The 16,067-nt window shown below is 44.3% G+C and overlaps 3 protein-coding genes across 3 annotated transcripts in view; 2 read left to right on the top strand and 1 right to left on the bottom strand.

Moving 5' to 3' along the window:
- Pmar_PMAR021283 (conserved hypothetical protein) overlaps nt 1–6,166 on the top strand; it is a gene marked incomplete at both ends in the record, with an annotated part of 7,726 nt that extends 1,560 nt beyond the window's left edge. Inside the window, 15 exons of the mRNA XM_002774231.1 lie at nt 75–130; nt 416–510; nt 541–646; nt 1,398–1,526; nt 1,588–1,652; nt 2,304–2,399; nt 2,678–2,795; nt 2,908–2,967; nt 3,261–3,349; nt 4,094–4,182; nt 4,229–4,371; nt 4,752–4,841; nt 5,169–5,264; nt 5,874–5,948; nt 6,089–6,166. Coding sequence (XP_002774277.1) covers nt 75–130; nt 416–510; nt 541–646; nt 1,398–1,526; nt 1,588–1,652; nt 2,304–2,399; nt 2,678–2,795; nt 2,908–2,967; nt 3,261–3,349; nt 4,094–4,182; nt 4,229–4,371; nt 4,752–4,841; nt 5,169–5,264; nt 5,874–5,948; nt 6,089–6,166 — 1,385 coding nt within the window. The remainder of the gene's footprint in view (nt 1–74; nt 131–415; nt 511–540; nt 647–1,397; nt 1,527–1,587; nt 1,653–2,303; nt 2,400–2,677; nt 2,796–2,907; nt 2,968–3,260; nt 3,350–4,093; nt 4,183–4,228; nt 4,372–4,751; nt 4,842–5,168; nt 5,265–5,873; nt 5,949–6,088) is intronic.
- A 1,643-nt stretch (nt 6,167–7,809) lies between these two features.
- Pmar_PMAR021282 (kub3-prov protein, putative) lies at nt 7,810–8,135 on the top strand (the record flags this gene model as incomplete). The annotated part of the gene is made up of 2 exons (XM_002774230.1): nt 7,810–7,971; nt 8,019–8,135. The coding sequence occupies 2 exons, from the start codon at nt 7,810–7,812 to the stop codon at nt 8,133–8,135; spliced, it is 279 nt and encodes a 92-aa protein (XP_002774276.1).
- A 2,898-nt stretch (nt 8,136–11,033) lies between these two features.
- Nucleotides 11,034–12,383, bottom strand: Pmar_PMAR021281 (hypothetical protein; the record flags this gene model as incomplete). Its single annotated transcript, XM_002774229.1, has 1 exon — nt 11,034–12,383. The coding sequence occupies one exon, from the start codon at nt 12,381–12,383 to the stop codon at nt 11,034–11,036; it is 1,350 nt and encodes a 449-aa protein (XP_002774275.1).
- Nucleotides 12,384–16,067: the final 3,684 nt, after the last annotated feature.

Below are 16,067 nucleotides of genomic sequence, written 5' to 3'. Positions count from 1 at the left end.
CTTTGGGCTTCGAGGTAGGACGTGTCGCTCCGCGCTCTCGACACTCTGCAGCAATATGGCCGGTTGCCTTACAGATATAACAGTATTGACCACCAGTGACAGCACCCGCAGCAAGCTTCTTCTCACCAGAGTAAGTCTTCAGCTGAGCTCGAGCCTTAGCAACAACATCAGCCAAAGGCAACTGGCGCCCATCCTCCTCGAACACCCGGATGGCCTTCTGCACGTCTTCGGGCAGGGTGGCAATCAGGCTTTCACGAAGGATGTTCTCAGCAGCCACTGTGGTAGTAACCCCTAGCACTCTAAGGTAGCGGCGGAATTCAGCTAATACACCATCAACACTATCTTCCTTGTGCCACTCACGGCGAGTCAGACGCTTCCACGCCTCGTGAGTTTTGAGCGAGTACGCTCTATCCAGGGCCCTAACCACATGAGCATAGGCACCAGCTGGATCGCCCTCAACTTCCTCCAGGGCTTGCCTAGCGATCTCTTTGGCCGAGCCCTTCATAAAAAGTACGATATATTGTGACTTTTGCTTAATAGTCCACTTAGAAGCCTCGGCCACCGTCTCGAACTCCTGCAGCCAAAGAGCGAAGTCGTTTTCACCACCAGAATAGGGTTCCAATACAGATTCGAGCTTGAACGGCATGTTGGTCCTGGGTCTGGGCACCAGATGTAGCAATGTGTGTACCGTCAAGCTCACTAGCAACGCTAGTCCACTTAGAGTGGGGTATAACATATGTACCACCTGTGCGTGCGTGCAATACCGAACAGCTATGGATAATCGATCAGTACTGCGCAAGATACTGTGCGCACACGACTACGCACAACAAAGGGTACTTAAGAATCACAAACTGTGGCAAACCACTCTATCAGAGCAATGTGTTGGAGGTTTTATGGTAAAATATGAACATGGTCAACCACATGTGTTGGTGATAGCAATAACAAGTTTCTGAGAAGATTCTGGAAAATGATTGTTAGTTTTTGTGCACTAGTTGCATATTCTCCTAATTGGTTTATAAACTCCGGAAGGTGCTGAGCTCATCAGCTGAGGAATGCGAGTTTTTTTTTGCAGCAGTGGTAAGAGGCGTCTAGATACAAAATTTCAGCGCCATTTTAGGACACAACCCGTTTTACGTGAAGTGGCGTAATACTCCGTGAGAAAAGCGATATTCGCGGTGATATGCAGTAGTTGTGGAATATGTTTTTCATATCACTAGGGTGGTGGGTGAAACTCCAGTGAATATTATTGATATAGTTCTTATTGATGGGGATATTATTGGCTATTAATCGATTAACTTAAATAATATTATTGGATATTATTGATTAAATATTATAATTATAATGAATAATTCTGAGTATCATTTATATGGGAAATCTTTTGAGCGCTTTCGAGTTAGGTTAAGCGATTCTATCACTTCTGGATGAACTTCGATTCGTGGCGGGATTTCTCCCAACACGATGAGTATGATGTCGCTGATGCTAGTTGTCGTGAGGAGCGAAGATGGGTAGAGAGGCAGAATCAGAGGGTAGGGTCGGGTTTGGACCTGTTTTGAATCTTTTATGCGGTAACCTTGGATATTTTGGTAGATTCGACGAAAATACGAGACGGCTGAGGCATCGAGAATAAGGAAACTAGTAGAGTCGGCTATGCAGTAATATGTGCATGCGTGCAATCTAGTTTTGAGCGATCGCGTTTTCCAAGGATGAAATTGTTCTTATATGGAAAGCTATTCGTGGGAAATTCCCTTCCCCCTCTGGGAATATTATAGGTTCTTGGGGACAATACCACAATTTTGATAAATCGTGATTTGAATTCGAATGGTTGATGCAAATGCGTGTCACCATATTACTTCAACTGCATCGTAATAGAGGTTCATCTAACTTTGAGAAATAACAGTTTGATAATAACAATGGGGAAAATGTTTATGTTTTTCATGAGAAACTGATTGAAGACATACATGGAAAACTCCCTGTGGGAATATTATAGGTTTCTGGAAGCAATACCACAATTCTGACAAATCGTGATGTGAATTCAAATGCTTGGTCAACGCGTTGCATTCTAAATCTGAGGATATTACCCGCATGAGAAACTGCATTATAGTAGAGCAGCTGATGAGGGGCCCATCTAAGAAACTACGCCCTCCCTAGGGTTTGATAATAACGATGGGGAAAATGTTTATATTTTTCATGAGAAGCTGATTGAAGACGTACGTGGAATATGATGATTTTCTGTGTGTCACAATACCACAATTGTGTCGAGTTGTGTTCTTTCGAATCGATTAGAACGTCTTTGTATATGTTAGATTTGATCCTCGGCTGTTGAGGGAAAAGGAGGATGAGCGACGAGTGAAGGAGCTCCAAGAGAAGGAGAAGGAGGAGAAGCGGAGGGAAAAAATTGAGTATTACTTTGTTGGGTGGTTGTGTAAAAAAATGGTATTATTAATATTATGGGAGTTTCACGATCCTAGTGATATGAAAAACACTAGTGAGAAACGTATTTCACGACTACTGCATATCACCGCGAATATCGCGTTTTTCACAGAGTAATACGCTACTTCACGTTGAACGGGTGAATTGTTGTTGTTGTTGTTGTTGTTGTTGTTGTTGTTGTTGTTGTTGTTGTTGTTGTTGTTGTTGTTGTTGTTGTTGTTGTTGTTATTGCTATCGTCATGTTCAGAGCGGAAGTAGCGGAAAGACGACGTAAGGAGGCCGAAGAGGCCGAGCTGGAGAAGAGGAAAGAAGAGGATAAAAGGAAGGAGAAAGAGGAACGAGAGAGGTTGAAGAAAATACGACAAGTAGGACTCACGTACAGGGGCTCGATTTCTGTGGATATGTAATGATATCGATTATTCGGGCGCGCGCTTTTGTCTAATCGTCGAGAGTTTGATGGTTGGTTTTCTCTCTCAGAGTGTCCGTAGTACTTATAGGAGTAACTGTGATGTGGTGGATCAGGAGACGCTGAAGAATGTGAGAAAAGGAGGGGTTGGTTTTTGCGGAGGAATTTTATTTGTCTACGTCCACTCGATTCTATGGTGATATATGAAGAATTTTTCTATGGGAATTTATCAAAGAATTTCTGAAAAAAAATTATTTTCTGAAACTTTTATCATATAGAAATTTATTTCATCTGAAATTATATCATTATATTATACTTTTATCATTATCTGAAATTTATCATACGGTATGATGAATTTCCGGAGGGGTGGATTAGAACCTGGGTTGGCTGCTGGAGAGAGGGGCGCTCTACCGTTCTGCTGTAGTTACTTCTGGACCTTACGCCTCCACAGTTGGAGAAGTTCGCGGCGAAGGCTGAGACCTTGGCTAGTGATGGTGGGAAATTGAAAGCAATGTAGCTTGTGGGGAAGCGGAGTTTTTTATCGAATTTTGCAAAGAAATTTTTTTCACTGTGTGTGCTAATTGGCTAATTTTTAATCGCAGATATTCAGCAGGGAAAAAAGAGGAAATTTTTGAGAAAAAATGTGATTCCCGTGTGGTTTTTTTTTTCAGAAGTTCAAATTTGTGAATGAAAATTTGATTTTTGAAGAGCGTTGAGAAAATTGAAATTTGTGAATGAAATTTATGAATTTGAGGAAAAAGTTCGAATGAGGAAAGAGCGAATTAGAAATAAAAAAGAAATATGGTTTCCGGAATATTTTTTCCACAGAATAGGAGTTTTATCATCGTATGGCGTTTGAAAAATATCTAAATAATTTAATTATCATCCGTAATAATTTTTTTGAAGTGTGGTATTCCTTTAATTTTTTTTTAATCTTTTTTGTTGAAATTTATCAGTAAATTGATAAATTTTGAAATTTGTAAAATTTATGAAATCGAAAGAGAATTTAAGTGTGGTATTCATTTTTTAAAGAAATTTTTTAATTTTTTGTGTTGAAATTTATCAATGGAGTTTCATCCTAGTGATATGAAAAACATATTTCACGACTACTGCATATCACCGCGTTTTTCACCGAGTTTTACGACGCCACTTCACGTAAAACGGGTTGTTGTGAAACTCCAATAATTGATGAATTTATGAAATCGAAAGAAAATTATAATGAAAGTTTACTTTCGTGTTCTATCAAATTCTCTCTAGGTTTGACGTGGCATTAGAGCACGTTGCTCAAGCGAAGAAGAAGAGTGTGAAACATGTCGCGAGTGCGGCAGCTAAAGTTAATAAACATGGTAGGTGCCGTGCCCGAGGATTGAACCGGGGACCTATTGGTTTCAGGGAAGGTTGGAGCTCCTTGGTCGTTGGATGAGGTCCATATGTTGGCTAAAGGGCAGCAGAAATATAAAGTTGGGTATGCAGGGAGGTGGAAAGCTATTGCTCAGTTCTTACAAAGTGCTGGGTTTAATAGGACTGCTGATGAGGTAATCTAGTGGTATGAAAAAGGGTCTAAGGACGTTACGCAGGGCTAGAAATTTTGAGGAAATTTTTCAGTAGCATATATGGTAGTGAAGTTATATCACTCGAATATTGCACGGGTTCAGTTTTTCGGGAAAAAAAGTTAGCCATTTTTCGCAGAAAATGCGGTATACTTTTAATGAGGTGATGATGATGGAATAGACAAGGTTTCCCAAGAAAAATGTTTTTTTTCTCGAAAATTTCGAAAATTCTCGAATTTTATTGAATTTTGCGGGAAAATATGAAAACGATATAGGCCTCGAATGAGAGTAATTTCATTCGGCTTTTCAGCGTTGGTTTATACGTTGTATGTTGTTATGATGAAGTTGTGGTATTTTATATGTAGGTGATAGCGCAGACGAGGCTGATGGCTACTCCTGAGTATCTGAAAAATCAAAAGGCTGAAGAAAAACAGGAGGCGACTATGGCCTCGAAGGTGGTATATAACGTTGTTGTTGGTGTTAGAATGATGAATGAGTTTCACCCGTGAAAAATATATTTCGAAATTCACTAGGTGGGAAACAATTGTGTGATCTGTCGTGGAAACCTGTATGATGATGTCGTCGTGAATTTATGGTATGCGAGGGAAAAAAGAATAAAATAAAATACTCGTGTTGATAGGAAAAATGAATATTTTTTTTGCGAAAATTGTTGTTGGTTTGTGTACAGTTGAATTGTGTGTAGATGTGAATAGCTTTGGAAATTTCGATGGAGAAAGCAAACGTATTTTCGAAGCATACATTGACTGTTTTTTGATTATCAGGATGTGCCGAAGCCGACTCTTACTACTACTTCACCTTCCCCGCAGGTTGAAAAACCGAGTAGCTCTCCTGAAGATTGGACGCCGACGCAACAGAAAGTAGTTATGTTTGAAGTATGGGGGGAAAAGATATGTTGGTGATGATAATATGAAAATTTTGGGAAATTCTTGTTGGTTTCTGTACACTTCTACCCGGCTGCTTAGCTCAGCTGAGGAGGAGGAGGTCGAAGATATATTCCTCCAACAGTGATGAAGTACACTGTTGGAAATTGTGTGATGTTTTATCAGTGTGAATGATTAGTAAGGAAACTGACAATACTCCTAGTATTAGGCTTACTATCTATGTGTAGTAATAGGCGTATCGGTGTTGGAATGAATTTTGGATTTCCTCAACTGAGCTCAGGAGTTTCCTCACTCACTAGAGGAGTTTATTTGGGAGGGAGGTGGGAATGTGAAGAAAGTAAAGAGAATTTGCCGAAATTTCCTCAAATTTGTACAAGTGTAGTTGAGCATGCGCGTACTTGTTTTTATATTGGTGGAGTTTCACCACCCTAGTGATATGAAAAATATATTTCACGACTACTGCATATCACCGCGAATATCGCGTTTTTCACCGAGTTTTACGACGCCACTTCACGTAAAACGGGTTGTTGTGAAACTCCAGTGTTAGAAGAAGTGGTGATGATGGTGTCGTTGTTCGTTTGCTAGGCTCTGGAGAAAGCGCTGGCGACTCACGCTGCATCGTTGGGAGCGAACGAACGATGGAGGAGAATTGCAGATGATGTGAGCGAATTTCTCGGCGTGGTCTACTGCATGTGTTGGTGATAATTTTGAAGGAAATTTGGAGAATTTATATGCAAGTTTTGGAAGCGAAAATATTTTCCCACACCGAAATTTGTGGTTTTATATGATATTGATATCAGGTGCCGGGGAAAACTAAGAAGGAGTGCGTGGCAAGGTTCAAGTATATACGGGAGCTCGTGTCGAAGGGGGAGGCGTAAGGATGATGAAAGTCACTGTCCAACGTTACTGAAATTACGACTGTTTGATAGTTTCCTATCCTAGTGTATCGATATGTTGAGTTTAGTGCTCATAAGTGGACATGTTTTGTATCTTGTTGTTTCAACCTAAAGATATGTGTAGAGCGGCTAGCATTGATAGCGTTGTGAAAAATGGTTTTGGGGTATCTGGGTTTTTATATGTACAAATTTGTTAAGTGATGAAGAGTATTATATAAAATGGTATAAGAAAAAATACCAAAAAATGGAAAAATATTTCACAGGGAAAAGATAGATCGAAAATAATATCCTAGTATTACGATACGGTATGATATCAATGGAGTTTCACAACAACCCGTTTTACGTGAAGTGGCGTCGTAAAACTCGGTGAAAACGCGATATGCAGTAGTCGTGAAATATAATTTCACTAGGGTGGTGAAGCTCCAGTGTTGTCGAGGAGTTTATGACAAACCACTACTGATTTCGTAGAAGTTCTGTTTCGTAGTGTTTTCATATGTGGCGCCCATCTTACGCCCCTTCGTACGACACAGCGTCATCCTCATCGGTGTCGGGGGATATCCAAATTCGTATGGATGAGCATCGTTGTGATCCGGGTCTATCATGGTTTGATAGGAAGAAGTGTGAGGCGTATAGCAGGAGAGCTTTCGGGTGAGTGGGGAAATGTAATTGCGAATATCATATGTGTTGAATAAGTTATGGTTATCAATTTGTGATGGATACGTAAAAAAGTAATCATAGCTGGGCTAATAAGGAGTTTTGGTGGACCCAGGCGAACCAGAAGATGAAGTTGGCATACCCTGAAAGTTTTATCAAAATGATAATGAACTTGAGAAAGAGGAGAAGCGCAAGTAAATATCATCACATCTTTCTAGAAAAGAGAACGCGTGTGACAAGCATCTGAGGGCTAGGATAGATGCGTATAATTGTATCGTCGTCACTGAAAGTGTAATATTCAGTCGGGTTTCACCACCCTAGTGATATGAAAAACACGGTTGAAAAGCATATTTCACAATTGTTCACTTCTGGGAGATCAATCGTGTTAGCGGTCGCGGTAAGCAAGATATACGTCCAACCATTTTACATTGAGTATTAGTCACTCCGCGTTAAACGGGTGAAACTCCTTTGTTGGAGGAATAAGTGTGGATTCCTCAGCAGCTGAGTTCAGGAGGTGCCTGACTGATTACGAAAGTTCACACACGAAATGTACGGAAATCAACAAGAATTTCCCAATATTTCCTAAGAATTTTCACATTGTCACTAAGACATGTGGTTGAAAATTTATATAGTTTTCCAAACCGGTGTGTGTCTGTGTTAGGTGGTGGAAAGTGGATATCCTCCTGAATGCCCTCAGCGCGATGAACGCCCCAGTCGATCTTGTTTGTGTTCGCTGTCCCCACGATGTTACTCACAGTGAGAAAGTGTTGGGGGAATATATGTTTGCTATCCTCAGCTGAACTCGGGATTTTCCTCACAAAGAATTTAATTTAGAAAAGTTGAACGCTAATTTCTCAAAATTTTCTGGAAATTCTCTAACTGTCACCACCGAATGTAGTTGGCTATGTGCAGGAAGACTGTTGATGAGTACAGCAGGTGCGGGGTTTTCTCCATCGAAGAATACTGTTTGGATGTGCGGAAATCATTTTTGGAACCCCTTCCAATTTCGTCGTATATTGGCACATGAGCTCGTCCATGCGTTTGACTTCGCCCGGGCTAAAATCGATACTGCAAATATCGATCATATAGCATGTACGGAGATCAGAGCGGCTAATCTTAGTGGGGAGTGTGAGGTGGGTTCATAATGTCCTGTAGGAGTAGCAGCAGTGGTTGTTTTCAGCTATGGACGAAGTGGACGGACTATATAGGGGAAGATCCACTGGGTGAGTTGGCAACTGTTCCTTACGCGGGACGTGAGGCTCGCTGGCTGTCGCGTGCTCAGCGGAATCCGCGCTGAAAATTTATGAGTTTGGAGTGTCTGTCGTGATGGGTCGTCGGTTCGAGTCCCAGGCTCGGTATTTTCCCATGCTATATCGTTCGGGAAGGCTCGCATGAGATTTTCCTATACCTGACCATTGGGATTTCGATTGCTTCTGTCGTCGAGTGGGAATCTGTTGGGTTGAGGAGAAATCATTCGCACGGACGCACGCTCGAAATTATACATGTGGAATACGCAGCGATATTAACGGCGAGATCGGCTTCCCGAAAATCTGTAGCATTTGCAATGGTAGATATGGTCTGTTGATGGTTTGCTGCTTTTCAGGGAATCATATGTGGTCTCGGAAGCAACGTTGTGTGAAAGACGCGGCTCTGCGTTCCTTAACAGCGCACAGTGGGAATGAAAAGGACGCCAAAAATGGGATCGAACGAGTAGGCGTAGAGTGTTGTTGACTTGGAGGCGGGCGTCTGTGATATCTTATTACTCGTTGAATTCAGCGATCTTGGTTTACACAGAAAGGGGCATTTAGAACATTTCCGTATCTTACAATAGATGTACTATGACATTAACATAAGCCGACATTTGTTGAGACCTACTATCCCCTGGATCTTCGTATGATGTTTGAGGGTTAATGCTGCATCACAACGGAAGATATATATTCACACTATCATAAATTTTCGCTGTCCCTTGTTGAGATATCTTTGTTTTTCACATAGGTATGGTCCCGATGTATTAAAGATCACTGGCCCTTCACAACTGATCCCCAATTCGACACACGGTATGCTCTTGGTGGCGATCCGGCTTGTAGATTTCCTATTCTGTCAGTTACCGTGACTCACCAATGATGGATAGAAGCAGTCAAAAGAAGTGAATCCGACAGCCTCCACTGTATTGTTTCTCATAACGTTGTTTCTATTGCAAACTCGTTGATTGTTGTGTCGTTGAAAGGCAGTGCATAGGTGTGGATGGCTCATGGTCAACGCAACATCGTTGTGACAATAAATACCTATCCCAACTTGAAGTTGGCAATTCTTTCCGCGTTGGATCAGAGTCTATGGTAGACCGCCCTCCTGAATCACCGAGTGGGAAATGACGATTCACCGGAGGGTCCGGTGTGAACGAAACCGAGATCATCTCTAGTAGAGATTCCTCAGTCTAGAGGCTCCAGCTTGGGATCATCCTAGTAGGATGAAGTATCTCCTTCACCATCTTGACTTTTGAGAGGCTGCGTGGGATGAATGGCAGGACTTCTACATCGGAATACCACACTGAGCAAAAGGCTACTGAGAAATGTGTGTGTGTGTGAGTTTTAAGTCCAAGGCCTACTACGACAACACGGCTTAGTTAGACTCGCATCGATGCACATTAGCTCTCGAGGGCTCAGCTTTATCCGTTTAAACTGTGTACTTTCATCATGCCAATGAGTTTTTGGCCACAGGGCGAGATAACCTCTGTCAATCCTGAGAAATATCGCTCTCAAGAAAATGAAGAGGAAGTTTCCGCGAAAGTCCGGGATCCCCGATTTAGAGAACACTGGTGCCGCTTGAGACATCAACAACAAAGATTGGCCGGGCACAGTGACTATAAGTGTTGCCTACGCCGCGCTCTACGTACGCGGAGGCTACGTCCCGTTGATCCAGGTCCTGGCAGCGATCGTTCGATCGGTGGCCGCGCGATTCATACTTGGGAATAGATCACCTGCTTTCATGGTGAGACTCTCACCAACGGAGCTTTGTCGGATGGAGCTTGCCCCACCAAGCCGTCATTGTCAAACTTTGACATTTGATGGCAATTGATGAAGTCAATGATTGACGATTTATGAGCGATCTGACTCGCATACCATTACTTGAAGTGATTCATTTTTATTTCATAATGCCGAGATTAGTTTGACTCACACAGCTTCCCTTACAATATGAAAGTGAAGCGGCGTCAATTGCGGCATTTTCCGAACGCGACTATGCAGAAATGGCGAGAAAATAGCACTTGCCACAAACGTGACATTCATGCCATCATTGATATGCTGTCATCAAACGATCTTTATCGTCGAGCGGTGCACGGCGTAGGAAGATACGAAAAACGCCGTCGCTTCGTCGCTGATGGGTGGGGATGAATCCCGAATCCTCGGCGATATGTTGAGGATGAACTCGGAGAGGGACAGGGCGAGGCAGCGGAGAGTGTCGAGTCAACTTCGCCGTTCCGAACTTCCATCGCACCACTCGTATGCTTGGAATCGCGCGTTATATTAGCCAGGGCCCGGAGGGAAAATCGCAAACTTATCACATCCTAAAGGAGATGAGAAGCAGTTATTTCGCTGAAATATTATACTTATTTAATAGTCATCATTAAAAGTTGTTTAGTTTTTCGCTGAAATACTCTTTCGATGAGTGATTAGAGTAAGCAGTGACTCTCCGAACAACTCCGAGTTGGAGTCGCCAAGTACAACTACGGACCGACCCGAGCTAATCTAGATGCATCCATCCTAGAAGTGGTATCAACCAGGAGGAGTTTGTCAATCTTGTCATGAAGACAACGAGCCGTCCTCAACAATCGCGGAGCACGCGTATCCTCTTGCTTCATGAGACTAACCAAGTGATCTGAAATATATCAAGTAATATCAATGGAGCTGTAACCGCATAACAGTAGTGGTGCCCTACCGATAAAACGATGCAAAGGTTTCATGACCGCCAGGAGGAGCCCATCATCAGCAGAGGACAAGCACGACTTGAGGAAGGATCCTTGGATGAGAATTTGGTAGGTGGCTCTACGAAGGACGCCAAACTGCCTCCCGCAGACGAGTCAGTGCCGACTTAGCAACTCTGTCTACAAGAGAGCCAACGCCTCCATCCGTGTCGTTCTCGACGATCTCCTCTTTGGTCTGCTCCGCCAAGTCGCATAGCCACTGGATGACCCTTTTGCTCACGACTCGACGGCATCGCTTGAGAGATGGACCCAGTAGGGGAGGGTATCTGATTCGATTGCCTCCAATCCTTCGATTATAAAGCCTCTATTCTCATAGCCTTGCATACGCCTCCGAAGGTCCCACCTCATCGTCTGACGATCAGCATCCTCACAGCCCTCGACCGCGGCCTCTGCGATGCACCTCAAGTGTTGGCAGCTCGCGCCGAACATCATCGCGCATTCAAACACCAATAGTAAGGCATCGGGGCATAGGTCTAATGACACCGTTCTTATGAGATGAACAATGAACAGCCTCCTGTCCTCCAGCCAAGATGAATTTTCGTTCTTCCCGCACCTCATCGCAACGTGGTAGATTGTGTGAAGACTTTGCGCTACCCAGCGACTCCTTCGACAGCTTTCTGTGTCCATGAAGGACTCCAGAGCTAACTTCTCGAGAGTTCGGAAAGCGCACTGAGTGCTCTCCAGTGGCAGCATCTTATCGAGGATCTCGGTGAGAATCTTCAGAGTGCGTTCGGACGTTGTAGAACAGTCGAATAGCCGAGCAAAGATGCTCCACCAGAGCGCTTCGTTTTTCTCACCCGATTCGAACGAGGTGGCGAGGAGGTCCACGACGGCGGCTACATAACCAACGTCGTGTCGTACACATATTTCATGAGCTTCTCCTGTAGGGCTCTTCCTCGTGATGAAGGAGACGAGCGGGGCGCTGGTCAGTTCTCGAGAGGCGACCATTGACGCTGCGACGAGACACCTCCTGGCGAACCAGAGACGATGGGGACTGTAGACCTCCATCAGTTCCACCAGGTTACACTCGGCATCGTGCAAGTCTCCACACGGTAGGACGGGTGGGAACTCGCCGAGCCACTCCTGACCAGCCACCTCCTTGTCAACTTGTAGGTTGAGCTCTGTCACTAGAGGCCCCTCAAGGCCTTCGCAACGATGACCTCCTTGAGCCCTTGCTAGAGTTACCTTGCTCGAGAGACCAACGACTTGAGCAAGAGGATTCTCAGGGCAAACTAGGTCCCTCCAGCCGTCACAAGAGTAGCCGAGCGCCGACAGTCGGGCGACAGCAGTGGTGTAGGGGCCTCTGTGATTCTCCCCGCCTGGGCCCTCGAGGATCTTCCGCATTCGCTCGACCACTACCGAAGCTCGCTGTGGCTGGTGGGGAAATCTTTCGGCAGTGCACAAAGCCAGACAAGGTAGCGTCTCTGCTGGGAGGACCAGCACCAAGGAGTCCCATTTCTCCGTAGAATTACAGTCACAGGAGTCCACAAGACGAGAAGCGATCCTCTCTACGGTCGCTGTAGGCAGACCCGGTCGCATTAGAGCTTGCGCGAGAGCGTCGAACATGAGCGGACAGGAGATCTCGCCCGAGTTGATGATGGGATCGAGGACAAGGTGTCCATCAGCCTTCACAGCTACGGTTGATAGGAAGTTTCTCACTCGAGGCCCCTCCATTCTCCCTAATTGCCGACTCAGATTTGCCCCCAGCCACTTCCTGAAGTGTGCGTCCCGGTTCGGAAAGGTGGCGTACCAATGGATAGTTCGTTTGAGCGCAATACTATGTAGACTTCGGACCATTCGAACGACCGTTTCCGCGCAAGTCTTCATCACCACCGTATCGTCAAGGCCGACCAGAGCTTCAATAACGTGTATTCCAGAGACAGCCCGGAGTGCTCGCAGCTGACGTACGATCACTGCTCTGGATTTTGCTACAAAACTGAGAAGCTCCACGGCTCGGTCGGCTGAGCTGTATTTTTCGATTAGATGCTGGACGAAAACCCATCGAACTCGCATAGTGAGCGCGGGATTCACCACGACTTTCACGGCCAAATCGGTGTCCTCCAGTTCGAATATCGAGTTCACCAATTTACTTATCATTTCATTTCCACTCGCAGATGAGAGGAATCCATCACTGCTGATAACTGCTTTAGCAAAATCAGCGTCCCATGGGCCGGCAGATATCTCCTTGACGATTTCGTTTGCCGCTTCCTCACTGGTCAAACCAGATTTGAGTTTCTTCGCCCCCTTTCCCCGGAGCACCTTCACAGTTGCTCCCAAAATGGGGGCGTTGAGCTTTCGGTCGACGATTTCCGCATCCGTTGCGAGTACGACCAAGTCTTCAATGTCAAGTCGTGGAATGGCATGAGCAGCGATCGCGGTGATGACCCCTTCCCGTAGGTCGGAGGGATGTTCTATACAGGTTTGAAGGACCACTTTTAAGGTTTCTATCGGCAAACAAACACTGATGCTTGTCGCGATCTCTGCTGTGGCCTCAGTGAGAACACTAGATGCTATTTCATCATCAGTCGATATACACCGCAGTTGCTGTACTGCTCGGACCACGCCTTTAGAAGGACGAGAGACGTTCGGACACGTTCGTATGGCCCTTTCGAGGTTCCAGAAGGACATTCGATGTGATGAGAGGACCTTCGAGGGAAATGGAGAGTTTCATCGCGCTTGTTCGAACAGCAGCTTATGCTGAATCTAGATGCGTTTCACAACTGCAAACCTCCCCTGTTATTCACGATATACCTCCATGGAGGGGCGTCGTATATTTCTGGCTTCTGTGTAGATATAAACTCTCGACAGAGGTAATGCTGGTACTTTTATATAACGATTTCCGAGACTCAGACTCAGCAGATCATCTTGATTCCTCCCATCCCAACGACTCGAATACCAATTTTTGACAATTTTCAATCTGTCGAAATTTTCGGGCGTTCACCGTAAGAGTTGCAGTAAACGCCCGAACATTTCCAACGCCTATGGAATACCACGAAGTGGATATCAACTTTGACGTTTAACAAAAAAAATTCGAAATAATCGAAATTGCGAAATTTCATCCCGAGTTCTTCAACTCTGACTATGATCTTCTATCACTAGTAGATAAGCACACCATCACTAAGATGAAGTTTCACGACCCTAGTGATATGAAAAACACTAGTGAAAAATATATTTCACGACTACTTCATATCGCGTTTTTCACCGAGTTTTAGGCCACTCCACGTAAAACGTCAATGAGCCATCAGCTAAAACAAAATATTCAATTTTTCCGTCAGACCTCGCTAATACCCGAAAATAAGTGGATTCCACTATGCAGGTAGAACCCGGAGAACCCTTTTCACTGACTTTTTCCATGAAAATTGTCAACAACGCAAATTCCCACGTGGAGAGGTCGTATGGAAAATAAGACTACAACACCAGCACCCTCATCTTCGGCATTTCTGAATACCATAATAACGTATATCAGTGATGGTGACGTCTTAGGGGTATCATCTATACGACCTATGAAGGGGAGAGAAGGCTGAGTGAATATCACACGACGAGTAGTATATATCAACTTCAGAATCTTAGAGGACTTTTACGACCTAGGAAGTGTCTTTCAGCGACCATAACTCTTTCAAATCCTCCATAAACCGGCATACCTCCTTTCCCTAGACGCCGACGATCTCCGTCTCCTATAACGACCACCCGACCTCGAACGTGACGACGATACTCTACGACTACGACGATGTCTCTCGGGTTGGGTATCTTCATCATCGCGAGAAGGCCTTCGAGATGATCTCCTCCGTGTGTCGGAACGCGAACGGCTGCGACGACGGCGACGACTGCGTGAGCTCGACCGCTCTGGCGATCTGTCGTTATCTAGCAGAAACACTGTCACTCATCCTTTCTTCGGTTAGAGCTAGCATCCCCAGAATATCATGTTATATTCAATGACCAACTCAATCATCGAAGATACAAGACCATTATACTTCACAGAATGCTGATGCAATAGGCGCCCACCCAGAGGTGTCACTAAATTCCAACACATTCTCAGAATGCCATGTTATATTCAATGACCAACTCAATTATCAATAAAAAAAGACCACTATACTTCACAGAATGCTGATACAATAGGCGCCCATCCAGAGATGTCACTAAATTTCAACATATTCTCAGAATGTACGACACTTCATGAACCAAGGTTCAAAACATTGCTTGGAAATTTTCCACCCGCAACAAAGCAACCCCTCAACTCCTTATTTATGGATTTACTGTAACCACCTATATTGTGTTCAGGAATATGGAGGTTTGGGTGGTTGCCACAGGTTTATTGAACCCGTGGCGCTTCTAGACTTTATCTCCTGTATACCAACTTCATGAACCAAGGTTCAAAACACTGCTTTGGAATTTTTCCATCCGCAACAGAACAACCCCTGCCGTAGCCTCACCTCGAGATCGCTTCTTATCACTTCTACTAGGTTCTCTCTCATCCCGCATCTCCTCATCTTTTTTTGGATTCCCTTCTACTTCCTCGCCGTTTTTCCTTTCCTTACCTGCGGCCTCGTCATCGTTCTTCTCCTTACCATCATCGACTTCGGCATCTCCCGCAGAGGCGACAGTCGGCGCAGCAAACTCCGCGAAACTGTACGGAATCGATGCTATCTTCTGTTCTATCTGACAACAACAAGGAGATGAAAAACAATTCCCTGGTTGAGAATTTCCGAGCAAGGCAGGCCTTCGAGACGAAGTAATGATCACGGGTTCAATTCTCGGGGCATGCTTTTTTCAAGCATTTTCTCTTCATCCATCGCAAGGACGCACAGCAGCGTCGACACGGCATAAACTGTGATAATTAATTAATTTTATTTTTCGCCGAACACATCAACTAGACTCATCCGAACGGTGAGGGTCTCGAGAGCTCAGTTTTAAAGAAATACGCGAAGCGATAGCACAGTTGTCCGAATATTTTTTGGGAAGACTATAATAAGACTACGGAGAGAACAGCATTGATAACGATGATAAATTTTCATATTAAACTCACAGTTACGAAAGGACTTCCCCAGTGAAAATATATATTTTTATATATTTCAAGATGTACTTATTATTCAAATATTCTAAGAAAAGATATTTTCTTCCCCGATGAGAATAAGCCGCGTTTTATAAGATTATTCGCAACAGTTTACAGAACACATTTTCAATTCTCAGCAATGGCCCTGAGCTCACAAGTTATAGATATCGGGAGGGCACGTGTTCGCGTTTCAAAGTAAT

Source organism: Perkinsus marinus (genome assembly GCF_000006405.1).
Source record: "Perkinsus marinus ATCC 50983 genomic scaffold scf_1104296958668, whole genome shotgun sequence".
NCBI lineage: Eukaryota > Perkinsozoa > Perkinsida > Perkinsidae > Perkinsus > Perkinsus marinus.
Note: the sequence above shows the minus strand (reverse complement) of the source record. Positions and strands in the feature narration are given on the sequence as shown.